Source organism: Labeo rohita, chromosome 13 (assembly GCF_022985175.1).
Source record: "Labeo rohita strain BAU-BD-2019 chromosome 13, IGBB_LRoh.1.0, whole genome shotgun sequence".
Lineage (NCBI taxonomy): Eukaryota > Metazoa > Chordata > Actinopteri > Cypriniformes > Cyprinidae > Labeo > Labeo rohita.
This window is the reverse complement of record NC_066881.1, coordinates 2,911,365-2,935,197: the sequence shown is the minus strand read 5'-3', so window position 1 is coordinate 2,935,197 and position 23,833 is coordinate 2,911,365. Positions and strand designations below refer to the sequence as shown.

Here is a 23,833-nt window from a genome sequence, read left to right as displayed (position 1 = left end):
TTTTGTGTGGAAACAGCTGATCATTTTGTTGACTGTCTACCCATCTTAAATATGTCTGCATTGTATATTTATTTAGTAAGCTACATTGAATGAGTTAAAATTAAATTATACTATCATTTTTTTTTTTTTTATAAAATAAAATAAAAACAAATTAATTTAAAAATAAATAAAAATGTTTTTTTTAAGAGACAGTTTTAATAAGTCACCAACAATTTTGCAACTTAAACTGTTTGGCATCACCCCTTTATTTATATGGAGACTTACCAGAGATTTCCTATAGTGAATCAGTTCCTAAACCAGGGATATTAAAAGACCAATGATATTTTAGCTGAAACATAAAAAACATATTCTGTGGTAGACTTCTGTGGTAGACTTGGGTATGTGTGTATGTGGAGAGAGAAAGAGGGAGAATACGGGAAAATGTGATATTATTAATAACCAAAGTCTAATATTAAAAATAACTATCATTTAGCTAATGACTCCTTATAACTTCTATTCAACTCCTAGCCAGATCCAGACGAAAAAGAATTTAAGCCAACCTAACTTTCTGGGCTTGATGCTCATGGCACAAGCAAACAGCACCCAAGACAAAGCCAGAAAGCCACTGTTCAGGATTTTAAAATGTCTTTGTATGTGAAGTACTCACCCACTGCCAATAAGGGCTGGTAGTGGTTGATGTTCTTGGTGGTAAGCGGAGGGCACATCCGGAGGGAGAATGGGGGCAAGGGCAGGCCAGACAGCAGGCCTGTCAACAGGAACTTCAGATGTACTTCCTGTTGACCTGCTAGGGGTCGTGGGGAGTCCACTCCAGAAATCAGACTGTGACCTGCAACAGGGACAGATCACATAATTGATCTAACACCATACTAAATAAAACAAGATAGCAACACTTTAAGGCCTTGATCAGACAGAACGCATTTTTCAGGTTTGAAAATGCGAGGCGCGCTGCACTGCTTTTTTTGGTTGACTTTTTTTTAACTTGGAAAAGAGCAGTACGCTGCATTTTTTATGTTGCTATGTCAGTCTAATCAAGGATTAGCTATTCACTTGTGAAGTCTGACGTCACACGTCACCACTTCCCTGTCCAAACGCTCTATCAGATGCCACGAGAAAACAACAAACGGTGCTAATATATACACACAATGTGATATAAATACTACCCAAAAAAATTATAATCCTCCACTTTAACTCCATACCAAAATCCCAGATAGCCAGAAAATGAAAAGATACATATAAATAAATAAATGTAAAAATTATGTTTGGGATGCTATGAGCATGGAGACTGTAGTGTACATCGTAGGTTTGAAAAGGTTTAGCTAAAATGTTTAACATGAATAAACAGTGCTCATAAATGGCTGTTGAGACAGTATTCTCAAGTGTAATAAGTTGAGGCTTGGACCTGGAAACAGCATTCGTTGGTGCATTTTGTTGGATGCATTAGATCATCACTTAACAAGCGAATAGCACGAGCGCTCTAGATAGCTATTAATAAAAATTAATTTGCATGAAAGCAGTTCAGAGACCACAAACTGTTGCTACTGATGTTAACGTTTTTCTCCATTCTCCTCATTGCAGTCTCCGGACGTGCAACTGTAAAGATCCTGAAAGACCAGGTGCTTTGCTCATTTGAAATGAAATAATTTAATCTGCTATACAGTCATATTCACATAACAACCCAAACCATTTAATGAAACTAAGCTGCATAATTCAGCAATCTTAATAGTATGGAGCACAATAGTTGGGTTCCAGAGGTAAAAATATAGTTTGTGGATTTGACAAGCTTTGCAAGGTTTACACCATCATGTATTGATAACTGACTCCAAGAACCTCAAATATCCCGGCTTGTTTTCGCCAGAAATTCCTCAAGCACAACTACATAGTTTACATTTGTAACATTCATTTTATGTATCCATTGCCATTGACTTTTTGTTTGCATTTCCTTTCTTACTTGAGTTGGTATCTTCATGTTCCTTTATTCCAGTGTCTAGTTTGCTTCTATGGTTTTGAATAGTTAATTGATAATTGATTGTGTTCACCTGTCTCTTCTGAATTTACATTAATAACCTGTATGTACATATCGCCCTCTATTTGCTAAATTGCGCTTTTTCGATGGCTGGATTATTTTCTTTGCTTCTGTTAAGAATACATTTAGATCTGTCCTCCTTGTTTGCCTACCCACTATGACAACATTGGTGAAATAAAGAGTTCTTATTAGTGCTGGCCTGTAACAAGGGAAATTTTGAACAAGTCAACAATCATGATTATTTTTTTTGTTTGTTTTGTCTGAAGAATGGAATGCTATGCCAAAATGTAAACAAGCCTCCACTATAAATAAGCAATAAAAAGTAATGATATTGTAATTTATTTTAAGTAGCTTGTGAAACTATGCCTGACTTTGCAGCCATACAGTTGTGGTCATATGTTTACATGCACCTTGCTGAATCTGCAAACTGTTAATAATTTTAGTCAAAATAAGAGGAATCATAAACTGCATGCTGTTTTTATTTAATGCTGCCGTGGATAAACTATTTCACATAACATACGTTTTCATATAGTGCACAAGACAAAGTAATAACTGAATTTTAAAAATGACTTTGTTGAAATGTTTGTTAGTTTCTTTGTTTGTTTTTATTTACTTATTTTGTGCTCAAATGTGCTCGATACATAATAGTGTGTGTAGTTACCTGGATGGTCCACAACTGGACAGTGCTAAGATGTATATAGTGCCTCAGTTGTCCTCAATGTGAAAAGGGGTAAGCTTATGACTACAACTGTTAATAGATTTTTGACAGCAATAAAAACAAACAAACAAAAAACCATGATTTATTTAGTGATTTTAAAGAAGCAGAAAAAATAGACAAATGACATTAAAACACTGACACAATTTAAACTAAATCTGGCCAACTCAATCCGAACAGCGGAGTCCTTAGTCATCTTCAAGAATCAGATAAAAACACATCTCTTCCACCTTTTTTGATCCTCTAACTTTAGCACTTTCTATTCTAATTCTATATTATATAACTAACTTGCCCTTTTAGACTTATACTCATTTACTTACTACTTGTTTTCTTAAAAAAAAACTAGCTTCTCTGTTCTTTTTATATTCTATCTACTTTTTTTTAACTATACAATTAAAAAAAAAAAAAAAATGTGTACTGCATTAGGCTAACTGAGACTTGTAATAGCACTTGCATGTTATTGTTCGTTTGTTGAATTTGATTGCGTCCATTTTCCTTTTATGTAAGTCAATTTGGATAAATGTGTCTGCTAAATGTCTAAATGTAAATGTAATAAACTGATTGTAAATTCATTTTATTATTAACTATAGCCCATAGCTTATACAGATTTTTTTTTTTTTTTTTTTGGTCCTCATTCACTGCACTGCATTCTACTATTTTTGTGTTCCATAGAAAAAATAAAGTCATTGAGGTTTAAAACTCTTTTCTTTTAAGCTCTGAAAGCCCAACAATAGCATTGCCCATGGACAGAACACTAGAAAAAGCACTCTTTAAAGCTGTTCAATGCTTAGGATTGAAGACATAATCTTGTTATCTTGTCTTGCTTATAAAAGGAAAAATAAGATGTACAGATAAAAGCATCTTGCTGACAAAGACAGAAGAGTGTGGCTTCAGGTTCTTCCATCTGAAAATATCTCCTCAAGTCAAAGGCAGAAGAATGAAGCTTGAGACTCTTTAAATATGGTATATCTAGATGCCAGAAGGAATGTGTGTGTATGTATGTGTGAGGATGGCTATCTTACCTATCATTGTATTCAGAGAAAGATCTGGGATGCATTTCTGATTCTGATGTAAAGGTGTCCCACAGAAATTCACGGGAGAATACAAAGGAGGCAAGCCAGAACTGAGGGAGAAAAAAAGATATATTGTAGGTAAATCTCATGTACAAACAAACAAATACATACACGAAATTCATATTTTTACTGTGCTTTTAGAAACTGACTGCAAAAAATATAACAGTGAAGATATATTTTCAATAACAGTTCTGAAAACATTGGTAGAGTCCGAAAGTAATATGCTGGATACATCCAATTAATTAAACTAGAATAAAAATATGTGAAGTGTTCTGAAGCAAAACCCTCTGAAAGCCACATCAGTCAAAAATGAGATAATGATACTGAGTGAATGTTCTCAACACATAGTATACGTCCATCACATAACTTTACTTTAAACTCGCTAAATCCCAGCCTCAGCCCAATCAGAAGTAACGGTACTTAGGCAGAAACCTATAAATAGGAGCCTGATAAAAATGGTTATTTTAAAGAAAAATGTCAGATGGAGTTAGAGGCTTTTGCATCTGAACTCTTCATGTGGTAATTAAAATGGCATAATTTGATGCTCCAAGAAGTTATATCAAGCATTACTGCATTATTTTGAAGACTTCTACAAGTCTGTAATGTCTACCAATATAAATCAGTTCAACCAACAGGTTTTGTGATTTTTTTTTTTTTTTTTATTAACTGTCAACATGATACTAAAGTACCCATACTTTTCATATTCATATATTGATATGTTTAAAGAACTGTACCTCAGGATGGATGAAGATTTACTAGCATGAGCTTTGAGCTCCCACAGCATTACCCTTCCATCACTGACTACCAGGGCGGCACTGTTCTCGTTGACAGGACAGATCACCACTCGGTAGGGCCGCACTGTCTTAGTCACACGGATAGCATCGCACTGGGAGCGGAGATCGTATACCAACTCCTGGACATTCTGCTCTGGATCAGTCACTGGAACAACAGAGAATTACAAAAATAAATTACAACATTTCTCATCACAAGTCAAGTAAAAACAAGGGGAGAACTTATTCAGGCCCGTTGCTGGTACAACACGAATCAGAGCTTAGTTGCATCAATATACAATTCAAGACGTGCAGTCACAGATGAAATACCTATAATTTATAAAATATTAAATTCATAGGATTATTTAAAAAAGATTATTCCTGTCATCCTACCCCCAGATGGAGGGATAGATGTAAAAGAACAAAATCTGTCTTGCCTGTTTCATTGGCAGAAGGTGTTGTGGAACGGCACACACGCAGTGTGATGCAACCGTTTTCATGGAGGCAGTAAAGAGCATCTCTCTGGGCACACGGAATCACCTACACACAAGACAGAAAGCATTAGTCTTCAATGTTTCATATAAATAATAACAATTCCTAAAATGTAATCCCATGACATAAGGCACAAAAATAAAAGCTAAAGTTCCAATTTGAAGGATCTGTTCTTAATGTTTGAGAATGCATTCCAGTCAACGCTGATAGGCTTGTGGTCTATTATGAGAAAAACATATGATGGCCTATATATACAGTGCTGCTTGAAAGTTTGTGAATTTTCTATATTTCTGCATAAATATAACCAAAATCTCATTCGATTTTCATGCAAGTCCTGAAAGTTAACAAAGAGAACTCAATCAAACAAATGAGATGAAAACATATACCATGTCATTTACATTTAGCAGACGCTTTTATCCAAAGCGACTTCCAAAAGAGGACAATAGAAGCAATCAAAATCAACAAAAGAGTAAAAACATGTAAGTGCTATGACAAGTCTCAGTTAGCCAAACGCAGTACACGTAGCAAAGGTTTTTTCAATTGCATAATAAATAAAAAGAAAACAGAATAGAAAAACAAAACGCAAGCTAGTGTTAGAGGCCTTACAAAAAGAACGGAGAAGCTAGTGTTATTTATTTTATTATTATTTTTTTTTTAAGAAAACAAGTAGTAAGTAAATGAATAGAGTATAAGTCTAAAAGGGCAAGTTTGTGTTTTTTTTTTTTTTTTTTTTTTAAATAATAGAATTAGCATAGAGAGTGCTAGAGTTGGAGGGTCAAATAAAGATGGAAGAGATGTCTTTTTAGCCAATTCCTGAAGATGGCTAAGGACTCAGCTGTTCGGACTGAGTTGGTTAGGTCACTCCATAAGGAGGTTTCATTTAATGTGAAAGTCTGTAAAAATGATTTTGTGCCTCTTTGGTATGGCACAATAATGCGCTGTTCACTTGCAGAGCGCAAGCTTCTAGAGGGAACATAAGTCTAAAGTAATAAATTTAGGTAAAGGGGTGCAGAGCCAGTGGTGGTTCTGTAGGCAAACATGAATACCAGCTATTGGTAGCCAGTGCAAATTGATGAAGAGAGGTGTTTTCATTTATTTATTCAGTAAAAATTATCTAATATTACATATCTGTGAGTGGCAAAAGTAAGTAAATCTCTAAAGAGTTTGGACTCCACAAATCCACAGTGAGACAGATTGTAGAAATGGAGGAAATTCACTGAAGGCCACTGTTACCCTCTCCAGGAGTGGTCCACCAACTAAGATCACTCCAAAAGCAAGACTTGTTGTAGTCTGTGAGGTTGCAAAGGACCCCAGGATAACTTCTAAGCAACTAAAGGCCATTCTCACATTGGCTAATGGTAAAGTTCATGAGTCCACCATCAGGAGAACACTGAACAACCATGGTGTGCATGTAGGAGATGCAAGGAGAAAACCACTGCTCTCCAAAACTGCCCATCTGCAGTATGATAAAGATCGTATGGACAAACCAGAGGACTATTGGAGAAAGGTTTAATGGATGGATGAGACCAAAATAGAAATTTTGGGTTTAAATGAGAAGTGTTATTTTTGGAAAATGAAAAGCACTGCATTCCAGCATAAGAACCTTATCCCATCTATTTGCTGCATCTCGGCCAGGGCGGCTTGCCATCTTTGATGGAACAATGGATTCTGAATTATACCAGAAAATTCTAAGGGAAAATGTCAGGACATCTGACTAAGAACTGAATCTCAAGAGAAAGCGGGTCATGCAGCCAGACAACAACCCAAGCACACAAATCTACAAAAGAACGGTTAAAGAAGAGCAAAGTTAATGTTTTGGAATGGTCAAATCAAAGTCCAGACCTTAATTCAAATGAAATGTTGTGGAAGGACCTGAAGAAAGCTCATAGGAGGAAACCCACCAACATCACAGAGATAAAGCAGTTTTATACTAAGGAATGGGCTAAAATTTATACAAGCCGCTGTGCAGGATTTATCAGCAGTTACAAGACACGTTTAACTGCAGTTATCTATATTTATATAAAAAATAAATAAATAAAACACTGAAATATTTATATTGCATTATGTATTCATATACTGCATTAATATATTTCATGTATTCCAATACCACTTGTAGATTTTACCACACTTCGAGTGTGGCAGTTAAACAATCGATGGAGAAGGGCCTTGGTCAGAGTGGTGACCAAGAACCTGATGCTCACTCTTGTTGAGCTCCATGATCATATATTAAAATGAGAAAAACTTACAAAAGAACAAACATCACTGCAACTTGGTCTTATGGCAGAGTGGTACCACACTCAATCCCCTTCTCAATAAAAACACATTAAAACCCATTTGAAATTTGCTGAAAATCACTTAAAGGAGTCCAAGACTGGGAAACAAGATCCACTGATCTGATGAGCCTCATTCAACATTCAAGCTTCCACGTTGGCGTATTTGATGCACACTTTCGTAACAAATCACTGGAAAGTCATTTATTTACCGTTTACTTTTATTTGCCATAAGACATTCTTGTAATAAAGTGTTGCTATCAGTTGCATCTTGGTTCCAATTTGACTGACACTGCAAACTTCATGCTTTCTAACCAAGTCTTCATATTTTCTTTATTTTTTCTTGTCAATTATTTTGCTTATTTTACAAATTAAATACAAGAAGTTTACATCAGTAGTTATGAGGAGCTATGAGGGGCCGTACAAGCCATTATTCATTCTGGTGCTCTCACACACTTACATTCTCCTTTCGCATACATATATTTCTACTCTCACACACATATATTATTCTTTTATATTCATATATTTCTACTCTCACACACACGCATTCTTCTTTCACATAGATATTTTTCTCACCTCTCATACATTTACATTCTTCTTTCACACATATATATATTTCTACTTTCATTTATTTGGTACCTTCAGTTGGGAAGTGGCTATCCTGAACCCTAACCCCTAAACTTTCACTATATTTCAAATAATATTTAAATAATTGTTGAATTTTATTCAATTTTGTTGTTTTTAAAAATATCTTTTTGATTTTGTAAAAAAGTGAAGTTCAAAAAAAAATATTTATTTTATATTTTTTTGTAAATTATTAAAACTTTATGTAGAAAAAAAGAGTTTTGTAGAAAACTCTGACGGATTTTAACTACACCCCTACATTTGTAATCGGGTAATATTCACATATCTTTCTCTCTCGCGTAACTACATAGGACCCATCATTTTGCAGTAAATGTGTTCAAAAGTCAGAAAATCTGTGTGTAACTTTAAGGAATGTCACTACCAAACACCTTTTTTTCTGCAATTAAGCACAATTTTTTGTGTTTTTCCATTTAGTTTATATACATGTACAACTCTTCAGAACTGTGCTAGGTAACCATGTGCTGATTAGCATCTTTGAGCTAGGGTTAAAAGTATCTAAAACTGTCACTATCAAAACAGCAACGACCGAACCATTTAGTGAAGTTTCAGTAGTGACATCATTGTTTTTTGGCTGTTATTCCATAAAATTTTATGTGTGTAAAACTGCTCAGAACTGTGCTAGCTAACCATGTGCTGACTAGCATCATTGAGCTGCGTCCAAAAGCATCTAAAACTGTTACTACCATAACAGTCACAACCAAAACATGTGATGGTTGTTTCGGTAGTGACAAAAGGGAACATGTAATCCTTTATTTGGGAGAAATATACAAAATTTTAGTACAGTTATGCAAATCTTTCGGATTTTAGTATGTTTTTGTAGTGTTTTATTATGAGAGTTAAAATTCTGTAAATGTGATGTGGTCGCTACCAAAACAGTATTGTCACTACCGAAAATGTGCAGTCACAACTGAAACATGGAATGTTTTGGGAAAAAATAAAGTATATTGAATTATCAACTAAGATGTTAAGTTGTTTGGTTCAATGTATATTTAAACTAATGAATTCTTATCTTTGAAATCAGTATGATCAAATGTTTGCCTTTTACAAAGAAAATTAGATTCAAAATACAACAAATCTCATAAATCACACTTAAATCACACATCAGTCTCATAAATCACACAATATTGTTACAATTGTAATTGTTATTGATTTACCTCTAAAAACGTTTTTTTTTTATTAAATTTGCAAAAAAATATATATATCACAAGGTAGATGTAAGCAAAAGCTTAATAGGTCAACGTAACCCTTATTAAATGATATATTATGGTGTTTCACTGACAAATTTAAGGAGAGGACAAATATTCCAAAACTTTCTGAAAACACAATATAATAATCAACAGCACAATTATTAAAAATGTGTACCTTATTATTATTCAGTTTGCATACATACAAAATTTGTGGGAAAATTTCCAAGATGTTTTCAACTTGATGACTTTGCACTAATTTTGTATACAGTGGTGGCCAAAATGATTATAACATTAGTATTTTCACCAGCTAAAAATGGTTTTAAGTCAGTTATTTCTATCTATTGCTGTGGTGTCAGTAGGAAGTATCAGTTTACATTTGCAAACATTCATTTTGTCATTATTTTTAATAATCTAGAGAGATGTTTGCACAACAGCCAGTCTGAAAACAGCCAGTGCTCCACACAGAGATCTGATCTCATTATCATCCACTCTGTCTGGAATGACATGAAGAAACTGAACAAACTGTGACAGACTAAATCCAGAAGAACTGTGGCAATGTCTCCAACATGCTTCATATTGTAGCGGCAAAGCTACAGTACTATTACAAATTTTAGGCATTTGTGTAAAAATACTGTAAAATGAGGATGCTGTGAAAAAAAATGACATAGAGATTTTCTTTATTAATTAACTTCTGTTAACTAAATTAAAACAACATTTGGTGTGACCATCCTTTGTGTTTAAAACAAAGTGCCCTAGGTCCACTTGCAAGTTTTTCAAGTAGCTATTGCAGGTACAGTATCTCACAAAAGTGAGTACACCCCTCACATTTCAGCAATCATTTTAATATATCTTCTCAAGGGACAATACTATAAAAATGAAACTTGGATATATTTTAGAGTAGTCAATGTGCAGCTTGTATAGCAGTGTATATTTACTGTCCCCTAAAAATAACTCAACATACAGCCATTATTGTCAAAACAGCTGGCAACAAAAGTGAGTACACCCTACATGATAACAGCACTATGTCATTTAACCATGCAAAGCCACATGTCCTATTCATCATGATCATGTTTTTGTCTGCTTGACAGGACCATACAAAGTTGTGTATTTTGTATTAGAGCAGTTAAAATTTGGTGCTTTGAGTACAAAACTCTCATACTGACCACTGGATGTTCAAAAAGGAACCTCATGGCAAAGAACTCTCTGAAGATTTGAGAATTAGAATTGTTGCTCTTCACAAAGATGGCCTAGGTCATACAGATGTTTTTTAAGACAGGTTCCAATCGGAATAGGCCTCACAAAGGTCACTCAACAAAGTTGACTGCTCGTTCTGTGCGTCAGGTGCTGAACCTGGTATCAAAATGTGTGCTGCCAGCATTGCTCTAGAGGTTGCAGAAGTAGAAGGTCCGCTTGTCAGTGCTCAGACCATACACTGCACACTGCAAACAGTCGGTTTGCATTGGTGTCAATTGAGAAGGAAGCCTCTTCTGAAGCTGGCTTACAAGAAAGCCCGCAAACATTTTGCTGAAGACAACCTGTTCAGAGCATGAATTGCTGGAACCATGTCTTATGGTCTCATGAGACTAAGATAAACTTGTTTGGCTCAGAGAGTGTCCAGCATGTGTGGTGATGCCCTGGTGAGGAGTACCAAGAAGATTGTGTCTCTCCTACAGTCAAGCATGTTGGTGGTAGCATCATGGTCTGGGGGTGCATGAGTGCTGCTGGTACTGGGGAGCTGCGGTTCATTGAGGGAAACATGGATACCATTATGTACTCTACATTTCTGAAGCAGAACATGATGCCTTCCCCAACATGATAATGACCCCAAACACACCACCAAGATGACAACTGCCTTGCTGAGGAAGGTGCAGGTGAAGGTGATCTGACCTGAACCCTATTGAGCACCTATGGGGCATCCTCAAGCGGAAGGTGGAGAAGCACCATGTGTCTAACATCCAGCAGCTCCATGATGTCATTATAGAGGATTTAAAGAGGATCCTAGCAACAACCTGTGCAGCTCTGGTGAATTCCATGCGCAGAATGATTAAGGCAGCGCTAGATAACAATGGTTTGACACAAAATATTGGCACTTTGGACACAGTTTTGACAAGTTCACTTAGGGTGTACTCACTTTTGTTGCCAGCTGTTTTGACATGAATGGCTGTATGTTGAGTTATTTTTAGGGGACAGTAAATATACAGTGCTATATAAGCTGTACATTGAGTACTCTAAAAAATATCCAAGTTTCATTTCTATAGTATTGTCCCTTGAGAAGATATACTAAAATGATTGCTGAAATGTGAGGGGTGTACTCACTTTTGTGAGATACTGTAGGTCTCTTGAATAGCAACCAAATTAAAACCATCTTTAGCTGGTGAAAATACTAGTGTTCTTATAATTTGGCCACCACTGCACTTCACACTCATATGCATGCATGTCTCTTTTTTTCTTCACAATTTATTCCACAATAAATGGATCATTTTTAATTAGTTTATCTTACATTATAGACCAACTGCAACCAATTTATTCACTACCGCAGCCATTAATGTCGCAAAAATCACTAATGCAACAAAATCAATCTTCTATTTACTTCTTATATTCACTGTGTTGTTTATAATGAGGGAATTCATGAGCAGGCGTACTCATTAGCAGTTCCGGCCTTTTCAGTGCTGACTAATCTAAGCACCTCTGATTGGCCAATGCATTCCTAAGTTCAAGAGAAACACATTTAATTGGTTATAAAGCTCAATGCTGCAAAAAACAGCACGTAACTCAATCTGATGCAGTGTGAGCAAATCTAAATTTTGAAATTGACACTTTTCATTCATTTTCATCAGCCATAACATGGAAGCATATTCAGTGTGTAGCAATATTCAATTTGCAATACAATATGCAAAATGAAAATGTGATGTGTAAAGAGGCAATATATTTCTGTATTTAAATTTACATTTTCCCATACATATGTTCAATGTTTGGTGCAAAATGAAAATTATATAACTATATATATATTATCATTATATAACTTACAGATTACTCACCTTAATTTTTTGCACTCAATTACATAATGTTTTAATGGCATATGTACCCTTACTAAAATGAAGCATGGTTTCTGTAGTTGATGTTATAGTTTATGACTATACTGAATGCACGTATACAGAGAATGTGTGATCTCTCCCTCCCATGTCGGATAAGACCTGTAACTCAAAGGTTGTTTAGAAAATTAGTCCCGTCCAAATAAGGCTTAGGGCAAAAATGTATGAATGTGTGCATTAAAATATCTGACCATGAGAACAAAGATGTATGTATGTAAAAGGAAAATATAAGTGTGTGAGTGCTTGAATGAATTACGGCTTGAATGAATGAATGAATGAATGAATGAATGATCGCATTTATATAGCGCTTTCATTGTGTATTGCTATACACCCAAAGCGCTTTACAATCATATGGGGGGATCTCTCCTCAACCACCACCAGTGTGCAGCATCCACTTGGATGATGCGACGGCAGCCACAGGACAACAGCGCCAGTGCGCTCACCACACACCAGCTACAGGTGGAGAGGAGAGAGAGTGATAGAGCCAATTCAGTGAATGGGGATTATTAGGAGGCCATGATTGACAAAGGCCAGAGGAAAGAATTTGGCCAGGACACCGGGGATACTCCCCTACTCTTTACGAAAAGTGCCATGGGATTTTTTTTAATGACCACAAAGAGTCAGGACCTCGGTTTAACGTCTCATCCGAATGACGGCTTGTATGGCTCTTCATATCTCTTTATAAGTAGTCCCATGTTCATAATTGTGACCACAGTTTGTTTATGTACTTCTGCATTCTAGTGATGTTATTATTATGTCTGTTATTATTTCTGGAAAGCACTCTCTGTCTGTTTAAAGAAACGCTGGGAATGAGGTTTTAGAAGCGAGCATTCTCTGTGTGCCTTTACACATTTCTGCTTGAACTGTGAAATTATGAGAATTTTTTCCCCCTCATGCACCATAAGCACTGAGCACTATATAAAAAATACATAGATATATCAAGGCAGTCTTCTAAAAAAGACTGTGGTTCTGAACTTCGGTTCAGGACAAGATATGCATTTATTTGTGTGTACTGTACCAAGAGCCCTGTCTCTGTTTGTTCGGTATGGATAACATCTTCCAATACTTGTTCAGATGGCACAATGCAATAAAATAATCCAAAAAAAGAGAGAAAAAAAATGTAAAAACTGAAAAAGGCATCCTTTCTATAACAGGAATTCTGACTTTCACATTTCTTCCCCACACAAACCTGTATAAAGGGCACACCAGAGCGCTCGATGGCAACCACTCCAACAGTCTGACTGAGCTCCAAGTCTAGGATGAGGATCTCTCTGGGGTACAACAGCAACATGTGATTCCTCTTCGATGGCAGATATGACAGCTGGAGACAGTCATTAAGAGTCACTGCTTCAGCCCTGCACACAAACATACACACATAGCCAGGTCACATTTAAAACGTCAATTTCTCTTGCCTGTTTCAGTGTGTATCTACGGCCCAACCTGCTGTTATGTACATCTACAGCGGGTAAAATAAGTATTGAACATGTCACCGTTTTTTCTCAGTAAATCTATTTCTAAAGGTGCTGTTGACCTAAAATTTTCACCAGATGTCAGTAACAACCCAAGTAATCCACACATACAAAGAAAAAAAAATAAGTTCAGAAATTAAGTTATGTGTATAAAATGGAATGACACAGAAATATATTTACAGGGAAAAATGGTGACATGTTCAGTAATTATTTTACCCGCTGTATAAATTACAAATCAGACAACTATGCATCTCTATCCAAAGGTTTTTAATGGCCACTCAAACTATCCTCCTTCTCTTGCATTAAGACAATGGAGACACATGTCCCTTACAGGCAGATTTGTATCATTTCCAGTTGATTGGAACTTCATATAAAATCCTGCAAATATAGCCGCTGCTGCCATCTGTCCCAATTAAACCCTTTCAATCAGCTTGACAGCACTGGTTCGCATCAAACCCAAGTGAAATAGCTCATTACATATACAAATATTTACAGTGCAAAAATAAAGGCAAACATGAAGTAACAACATCAAATATAATCACAAAACTATATCTGTAAGCAGCAATTACAGGGCCAAGCAGAATGGTGGCAAAATGAGTATCTAAGCATTGCTGGGAGCATCAGACCAACTGCAACAATGAGATGAGTGATTACAGACATTTTTAGATTATTATAGTGGAAACAAAAATAGTAAAACAAAAAAACATCACAAATACAATCACTAGTAATACAATTTCATTGCTTATCACTTTTGACCAATAGGTGCCAGTGTTATCAAAGTTTTATGCTGTGGTCAGTGTGAGGTGACATTGACCCACAAAGTTTGGTGCCAATGTAACAAAGTGTTGCAGAGTTGTAGCATTAGAAGCAGCTTGTTATCATGCCAACAAATTCATCAGTGCGTTATTTGAGAACAGTTGAAAAGCTTTTGATAACTTTTTGGTCACACTGCAGAACTGCATGCCCAATTTGCATTTTTTTTTCAACTATATCCGATTTTTTGACGTGCTTACACCTTCTTTTAAAAGTGACCTGTATCCAGTATCTGCTTTTACACTACACAGGCTTATCTTACACTATACATGGCTTAATGTATTATACAGTGATATTAAAACTCTGCACACACTATTAATAATGCATACTTTGTATAGAAAAGTAGGTGAGTCCAGAATATGAACGCAAATGAGCTTAACTTCTTAAGACAGAACTCACAGAAACATTTTTAATGCGATAGGCTAGTTTCATCCTTACATCAAAATACCTATTCTTCATGAGAGTGATTATATACACACACCTGCTGTACACATCAATGGGTACTAATGATCTGGCGCTAGAACTTATACTAAGGTTTGTGTTCTAATACGCCCTCATTTATTTTTTTCCTCATTAAAACCAAATGTGTTCATCAGTGATTGTATATCATAAACAGGGACATGTTTGTGTACTTTTTATTTTGTGATTTTACCAAAATGAATACAGTCTCTTCAATAGTTAACAATGGACTGAAGCGCTCATCTGTGCACAAGCTGCCGTCACTGATAACAGTTGCAACCAGCACTCAGCATGATTTTAAAAGCAACACATTTCGGCACCAGATCGCCTCTTATTTAACACTCAAAAAAAAAAAAAAAAGTATACTCTGCTAGTCAACTAGAGACATTTCATATGTAATAGGCATATCTGTACAGTGTTCATTTAACATCCAACTTGCATTAACAGGGGAATATTCGTTTTGTCCACGTGCATGTATCCAATTAATATCAGATTTATTTCCAATATGAGAATATCAGAATCCAAGTGCATTTTTATGCTTACACGTTTGTGAGCCATATCCGATTTGTGCTACATTGGAGGGAAAAATAAATATATAAAAATAAAAAAAACGGAATCGGGTCACTTGAAACATGCAGTGTAAATGTGGCCTATGACGGCATGAGCTGAAAATGACCTGAGTTGAATTTGGTAAAAATCAGAACAATGGTCTAAAGAGGTGTTCAAAAAAAGTACGTTTTTAAAGTAATTAAAAATTGTGGACTAAAGTATGTTATTTAAAGTTTCATTATACATTTTGAATACACTAAATACACTAAAGCACTGTGGAGATTCACATTCATTTTGGTGTGCTCTTCATCAAATTTGTTTGCGTGTATTTGAGAACAGTAAGAGTTTAACAAAAAGCTTCTGATAACTTTTTGCCAGCATGGTCTGAAGATGATCTGAGCCACTTTTTATGAAAATCAGACAAACCATCTTGGATGAGCTAAAAAAGTAGGTTTTCAAATCATTTAATATAGTGAAAAATACTGACCCACAGAAATTTACATTTTGGTATGTATTCGCATCAAGGAATCAGGGGAAAAAAAAAATTGTTATGTTAACAGACATGTGCAACTCTGAGCTGTTGGGGTGGCGCTAGAGGGTTTCTATACTTGCTATGGGTAATGTTAAGACTATCTACAGTGCACAGCATAAATGAGTACACCCCCTCTGAATAAATGTAAAAAATGTAAAAATAATATAATTCATGGAAAGATGGCAAAATTAAAATGTATTAAACACACTTAATAAAAAAACAACAAAATATATTCCAGTATTTTCTGTAAAACAAGTTAGCCAATTTTGTTCAAAAGAAGGATTGCAGAAATGAGTACACCCTAGATTTAATTTAGCAAATGTATAATATTCTAGTACTTAGTATATCCTCTAGAACTTTATAGTAGTATACTACTCTGACCCTTCTTGGCACTTAGAGTGTACAAGTTCATGACAAATTTTTACATCAGTCTCCTGGAAGGCGACCTCTTTAAATGCCCTGGTCTTTAATGGGGAGTTTTGCTCAGCTTGTCTCTACAGAATCCTCCACAGCCGCTCAAGAGTGCTAAGACTAAGTGAAATACATGTCCAGTAAAGGATTTTCACATTGGGAGAATAAATATTTTTCATGGTTATGCTGAAAAATTCCCATTAATGCAGGGAATGAGGGGAGGGTAGCATCTTCAGTGTCAGTTTTTTTCTATTACATCACACAGTGGTGTGTGAATTCATGACAGCATTGATAACACCTTTAGCACACATACATCATTATATAAGAGCTTTACTTCCGCCGAATGTCACTGTGGGTACCAGACACTTCTCACTGTACTCCTCCTCTAGCAACACCGGAACATTTTGGATGCTTTTGGATCCGAAACCTTTGACTCGGTCTCTTGAGACCAGAATATGGATTCCCAGAAGTCTATATTTTGTAAATATGGGCCTTGGAAGAGGTTAAATGAGTTTATTGTGCTTTGGCTACAGTAGATCAAGACAAGGTAGAGAGACAAAGCGGACTGACCAAGTTCTGAGCCTTGCATTTTATGCATCTTATGCACTTTATTCCTTTTTCATTCATGGTATTCATTTAGTAGTTGTTGATTACTCTTGTCCATCTTTTGTCAATTTTTTTTTTTTTTATTACAACTTGTGTCTTCCTTGTGTTGATAATACAGTAAGAGTTTTTTTTAACTGACACATGATCTGAGAATCATTACCCTCACCTGTGACGTGAGTACCCATCACTACACTATTTCACCTTCCTAGGTTGGCGGAAGCAAAATTCACTACAATCCAAAGATGTCATGGCATTCGATAATCTACACAGAAATTAGATATTCTGTCTTTCTTCTGCACTACCACAACACTTGAAGCCAAAGGTGAGGTAGATAGACAGATATTCTTGACCAACAATTCCTTAATCTGATCATTAGTGAAGGTTTGTATGTCAACAGATACCTTGTATGCTATGTTTCTGTGTTTGACTAGTGTGGAGACAGTTGATCTGGTATCCTGACAAAGAAATTGATGTGTGACTGTCCTGTTGTGTGGGTAATGTATACTGGACATTCTGAAAGTCTATGAACATTCCTGACTTTAACAGAAAATTCTGTTTTTCAAACTGGAAAATCGTGCTCTTTACTCAACAGTGACAAAGTACTGCTGGTGGCTATTAGTGCTGTGATTTAATTGTCATGTATGGTCAATGGTATGGTAGGGATCTTTGGTATGGTATTTTTGAGGTCATGTACAGGTCTATGCCAGCAATCCACCATTGACTAGCAGTGTGTGCAAAAACCTGAAGAACCATATACTGGAGTATATACAAGCACATATTTGAGACAAAGTGCTTGTAAGACACATTTGAAAGTGAGTTTTGATTGAGTAATTTGTAGATCTCTGCTGGCTTGAGCTGCAAACTATTTCAGACAGTCCGATTTGGTGAACTGCTAGTTTTGTCTTGCCAGAGGAGAACGATGGAGTTTTGGTTCCTTCAACATACTATTTTCTTGTTTGATACTGAAAAGCTGCTTTCACACAATCTGTTGTGTAAAAAGCACCATATAAACAACAGTGACTTGACTGGTTCATCTAGAGACAAAAGTCACCTACAGGCTTAGATGGCCTGAGGATAAGCAAATTTACAGCAATTTTTTTTATTTTTGGGTGAACTCTCTCTTTAACATAACCTAATACTCTGAAAGCACTTTTAAATCATCACCATGGTACAAGGCAACAACCCAGTATTAGGTTTCAAGGTTATTCAAACCTTCAAACTAGTTCACCGTTAACATCTTGCATATTCTGCAAAGGGGTATGTAAATATATTATCAGAAGTGTATATACAATATATCACCAATTTTATGTACAAGAAAGGAGTCCAAATGCCACCTTTTGCCCAGCCTAACGTATGTGCAAAATTTCAAGAGTTTTTAAGCATGTTAATGGCCCCAAAAGCCACAGGAAATGTTAAAAAAACTTCATTAATTACTTTCTATGGTTACTAATTTGATTAGTCCTTTGGTTCAGCTGTTATTTTAAAATAGTTGATCGTCTTCGTGCTCTTGCACCAGGGGTGTGAGCCAGCAACAACCATGGCAGAGGGAATTTTGGTCACTCCACCTCAGCCAACGGACCAGTTGGCTCAATCTCACCGGCTGAATGTCTACCTGGGACCGTCATCCTTTCTGCTCTTCTGGACTTCTTCTCCTTTGTCCCACCGGCTCTACCTCAGTCAGTCATCGCTCTGCCATAGCCATGGACTTCCGGGGTCTTAGGCTACGCCTTGTCCCTCCACTCCTACAGCTCTGTCAGGCTCCTAACTCCTTCCAACTCCGCCCTCACTCACACTGTCATCGCCACAGTCCTCTGGCACACAGGTTCTACCTCAGCCATTCATCATTGTGTCTCCACCTCAATCTTTTGGATCCTTGGCGTCACTTACTTCTCTCTACCCTAGTAATTTATATGACGTGTTTATCACAGTAGCTGAGTTTGGTTATGTTCGTCCTTCTTTTAACAAAGTTGATTTACCTTTTTTATCATCTTGTGTGCCTGCATACACCACACTTCGCCTTCCTTCCACCACCTTTTATTTGGGGCAAAAGTGAAACTCACTATTCATTTCATCTGCAGGGCTAATAGTGAACTAATGAGCTCTAAAGGGGGCTTGCTTTTTATTTAGAGGACGGAAATCAATGCTGGGAATAAGCTAAATCAATCAGACTCCAGGAGGCAAAAGGAAGTGGGTTGTGGAAACCCTGCTGCTAATAAGAAAGTAGTGAACAGAGGAAGGCGCTCCACTAAGACCTTCTATCATTCACCGAGACAGTGAGAGACACAATCGATGGAAAACAAAACCACATAAAAATTCCCACTTACATCACAGGGCAAAACATTGCACAAATTGATGGAAGATCAAAAAAGACAAATCAGAGGAATCAAACAGACAAAAGCAGCTCAAGTGTCTGAATGTCAGAGAGGACAGAAAGACAGAAGGATAGGTAATATATTCCTCTCTCCAGATGGCTATGACTTAACAATAAAATCAACTCTTTAATATGAGCTTTTAATTATACATCAGGAAAAACAGTTCTCAGCACTAATGGTCTACTTGCGCAACTACTTCCACATTCTATTTAATACAGCTCAGGCATTTCCGGTATCAGTGTCCAATGCACCTACATACAAACAGTTACACAGATTACTACTACATTTTAATGCTGTCAGTTAATTAGAACTGTTAATCACATTCTGTGTTAAAATGAATTGTACTGAACGCTCCAAAATAAAAAAATAAAAATTCTAAACACTTATATAGTCTTATATAACACAATAATAATAATAATAATAATAATAATAATAATAATAATAATATGTGCATTCTGAATAATAATTAAATGAATTTTACAACTAATCTGTAGCAGTCCAGTGTTCACCATCTTATTAACATTTTTTTTTACTTACAGATATTTTATACCTGTTGTGTTTCCAATTCAAAATGAATTTGACTGATGAACAGGATTTGCCTATGTGCTGCCTGTACTCTTATTCTAGTCTTTTAAAGTCCACGTGAATCGGAAGTTGCAGCCGACTTTTTCATTGTAGTGACGTATTTCATTATGAAACAAAAGGTTAAATAGAGGGAGGGGGTTTATTTTTACTCCCCTCTCTCTCTCACTCATAGCAACCTAATGGTTGGAGGGGTGTGGTTAAGGAAGTTTTTGCCAAGCCGTCAAATTGACATCAAAGAAGGAATGCCATTCCAGAGTGGAAACAAATTTTCAGATTTTGATTAAAGATTACCAAGACAAACAATATTTTTTCCAGTGTATTATCTTGCACGGATTAACTGTTCACCTCAAGACTAGCATTATTAACCATGTCAATAAAGTCAATTTTGATTTAATGAGGACTTTAAACGGTCATAAAATCCTAAAACATTTTTTGAGATGTTAACAGATATAAGTTACACACCAATGAAAACAACAGCAGCATTATTAAGGGAAAAGTTTTTTTTTAAATTCATTTTTTGAGCCATTTCATTCTTTTGGTTTAAAAAGCAAAGTTGAACCAACGTCATGAAAAGTGAGGTATATGCATTAATTTGGTTTGGTGATTGACTGCCGTGGCTGGAGAGTATGAATCTATGTCATCAGTTTTCTAAGCTTTTCTGAGTATTATTCATGTGAATAAACTTATGATCTAATCACTGCGCTGTATTATGCATGAGTGCGTACTGATCTCATGAAAGTGTTTCCGTGTTGTTATTTCACCTCTGTAAACATCATGATGCGTATGAACATGCAAGTACAATGTCAGACACTGTAATATGCTCTGGTCCCCTCCCTGCTTACCGTGTTGACAAGATACATAGCAGACTGTCATTACTCAGTGGGTGGATGTCTAACCGGTGCCCACAGAATAACATAGGTTTCATAGACAATTCACCCTTTGCAAAAACCTGCTCTCCTTAGTTACTGCTGCTATGTCTTACAAACACGTCAATACACACAATTCTTCAAGTTTAAGTCCACCGAAGTTAAACTACTCTCCTGTCTGATTTGTTTGTCAGACAGAATGGCAGATTCTGCATTATGATTGGTTAGATCGCCTGTCAATTAAGCTGTTTGTGAAGGCAGATCTGACCTGTTAAAAAGAGATGGTGTTCATCCCTCTGGGGGTGGTGCCGCTCTTCTCTCTAGAAATATGGCACATAGTCTTAGAGTTTGTACTTGACTAACTGAGGCACAGGTCATGAAACAGACAGACTGGCTAAACAGACCATCTGCTAGCCGCCTCACGTCACAGAAATCTGTTAATTCTCAGCACACAGAGACTCTTTCAATTAGACATCATACTATAGAGACTGTGGCTGTTCTCCGAACAAGCACATACAAAAAACGCCCAAACCAATCTAAGGGTAACTACTTAATTGAGGTTAAACAAATAAAAATAAAGAGGTCTGGTTTCAAGTATGATTCCTTTGCAGTAATAGTGCTTCATATAACATTATCCAGAGAAACAAGTGTTAACAATAAATCCCTTGTGACGTTTGTACTGGCCACCAGTATTTTCTATCCAGTTAGTGCTGGCTGCAGATAAAGTCCTTATTGTTGGTGATTTTAATATCCATGTTGATCATAAAAAATGATGCACTGGGATCAGCATTTATAGACAGTCTGAACTCTATTGGGGTTAGACAACACGTGTCAGGACGTACTCACTTTCGAAATTATACTCCAGATTCAATACTGTCACATGGATTTGGTGTTAATGGCACTGAAATTCTGCATCAAAGCGATGAGATCTTGGATCATTATTTAGTCTTGTGTACACTCCTTATAGCTACAGTCATGTGAAAAACATAGGACACCCTTTTGAATTCCATGGTTTTCTGTATCAGGACATAATAAAAATTTATCTGGTCCTTGGCAGGTCTTAACATTTGGAAAATAAATCCTCAGATAAACATCATCACGACATATCACACAACACCATTATTTATTTAACAAAAATAAAGCCAAGATGGAAAAATCATGCGTGACAAAGTTAGGACACCCTATAATTAAACTGCCAATATCTTGAAGCATTCATTTTCTGTGTGACTTTATCAGTCTCTCACATCGTTCTGGAGGAATCTGGACCACTCTTCATTTCAACGTTGCTCCAGTTTATTAAGGTTTGTGGGCATTTGCTTATGCACAGCTCTCACCACAGAGTTTGAGTCAGGATGAGCTCTGGACTTTGACTAGAATATTGCAACACCTTGATTCTTTTCTTTTCAGCAATTCTGTTGTAGATTTGCTGGTGTGCTTAGAATCATTGTCCCGTTGCATGACCCAATTTTGGCCCCACTTTAGATGTCAGACAGACGCCCTTGCATTTGACTCTAGAATACTTTGATATACAGAGTTCATGTTCATGGCCAGCTCAATGACTGTGAGGTGCCCAGGTCCTGTGGCTACAAAACAAGCCCAAAATTATCAGCCCTCCTACAGCATGCATGTCTTTTGATATGAGGTGTTTGTGCTGATATGCTCTTTAGGTTTTCACCAAACTTGGCGCTGTGCATTATGGCCAAACATCTCCACTTCGGTCTCTTTTGTCTGTTCAAAGGACATTATTCTAGAAGACTTGTGTTTTGTTCAGATGCAACTTTGCAGACCTAAACTGTGCTGCAATGTTTTGTTTTGTTTTGTTTTGTTTGTTCGTTTTTTTTAGATAGAAGAGGCTTTCTTCTGCCAAGCCTTCCAAACATGCCATTTTTGTCCCATATTTTTCTAATGGTATTGTCATGAACTTTATCATTTAACATGTTAACTGAGGCCTGTAGAGTCTGTGGGTTCTTGGGTTGTCTGCCATTTCTCTGAGCTTTACACGGTCTGATCTTGGGGTGAATTTTCTGGGACGTCCACTCCTGGAAGGAAAGGTGTCTGTTTTAAATGTCTTCCACTTGTGAATAAACTTCAAATAGTTTGGAAATGGCCGTAATACTCTTCTCAGATTGATGGCAGCAACAATTGCTTCTCTAAGATGATTGCTGATGACTTACCTCCTTGGCATTGTGTTAACACACACCTGAAGGCTCCAGACCAGCAACAAGCTTATGCTTTTATAGAGGTGCTCAGACTTGCTGATGATCAGTTAATCAAAGGTATTTGATTAGCAGTGCTTGACTGTTTACCCTCTTAATTCCAGTGTTAAGAGTAAGGGTGTCCTTTAACAGTAAGTGTGTTGTTGTTCATCTGAGGTTTTATTTTCGAAATTTTAAGACCAGCCAAGGACCACGTTTTTTTTTTTATGATGTCCTGATATGGAAAACCATGGAATTCAATAGGGTGTCCTAACTTTTTCACATGACTGTAAAGCGGTAAATTCAACTCTTTGTAACTATGGACTCTCTCTTTTCTAGCACTTTAGATATGGTTGCTCCTTTACGCTTAAGGACGATTAAGGAAAACAGTCTGACATCTTGGTATAATGAGCACACTCACACCCTAAAGAGAGCAGCCCGGAAAATGGAGCGCAGCTGGAGGACATTTCATGTTGCATGGTGGAAAGTTCTTTTTTTTTTATAGAGAAGCCATAAAACCGCTAAATCTGATTACTTTTCGTCTCTTTATAAGAAAACAAACACAACCCCAAGTATTTATTAAATTCAGTAGCTAAATTAACAAAAAAAATAACATCAGCAATTGCAGACATTTCCCAACAGAACAGTATTTATGAACTACTTTACTTCCAAGATTGATACGATTACAGATAAAACTGTAACCATGCAG

The 23,833-nt window shown here is 36.4% G+C and overlaps 1 protein-coding gene across 1 annotated transcript in view; it reads right to left on the bottom strand.

The window, feature by feature from the left end:
* wdr11 (WD repeat domain 11) overlaps positions 1–23,833 on the bottom strand; it is a 123,239-nt gene that overhangs the window by 68,948 nt on the left and 30,458 nt on the right. Inside the window, exons 6-10 of the mRNA XM_051126725.1 lie at positions 13,457–13,622; positions 5,019–5,121; positions 4,546–4,750; positions 3,761–3,861; positions 647–826 (exon numbers count right to left, since the gene is read on the bottom strand). Coding sequence (XP_050982682.1) covers positions 647–826; positions 3,761–3,861; positions 4,546–4,750; positions 5,019–5,121; positions 13,457–13,622 — 755 coding nt within the window. The remainder of the gene's footprint in view (positions 1–646; positions 827–3,760; positions 3,862–4,545; positions 4,751–5,018; positions 5,122–13,456; positions 13,623–23,833) is intronic.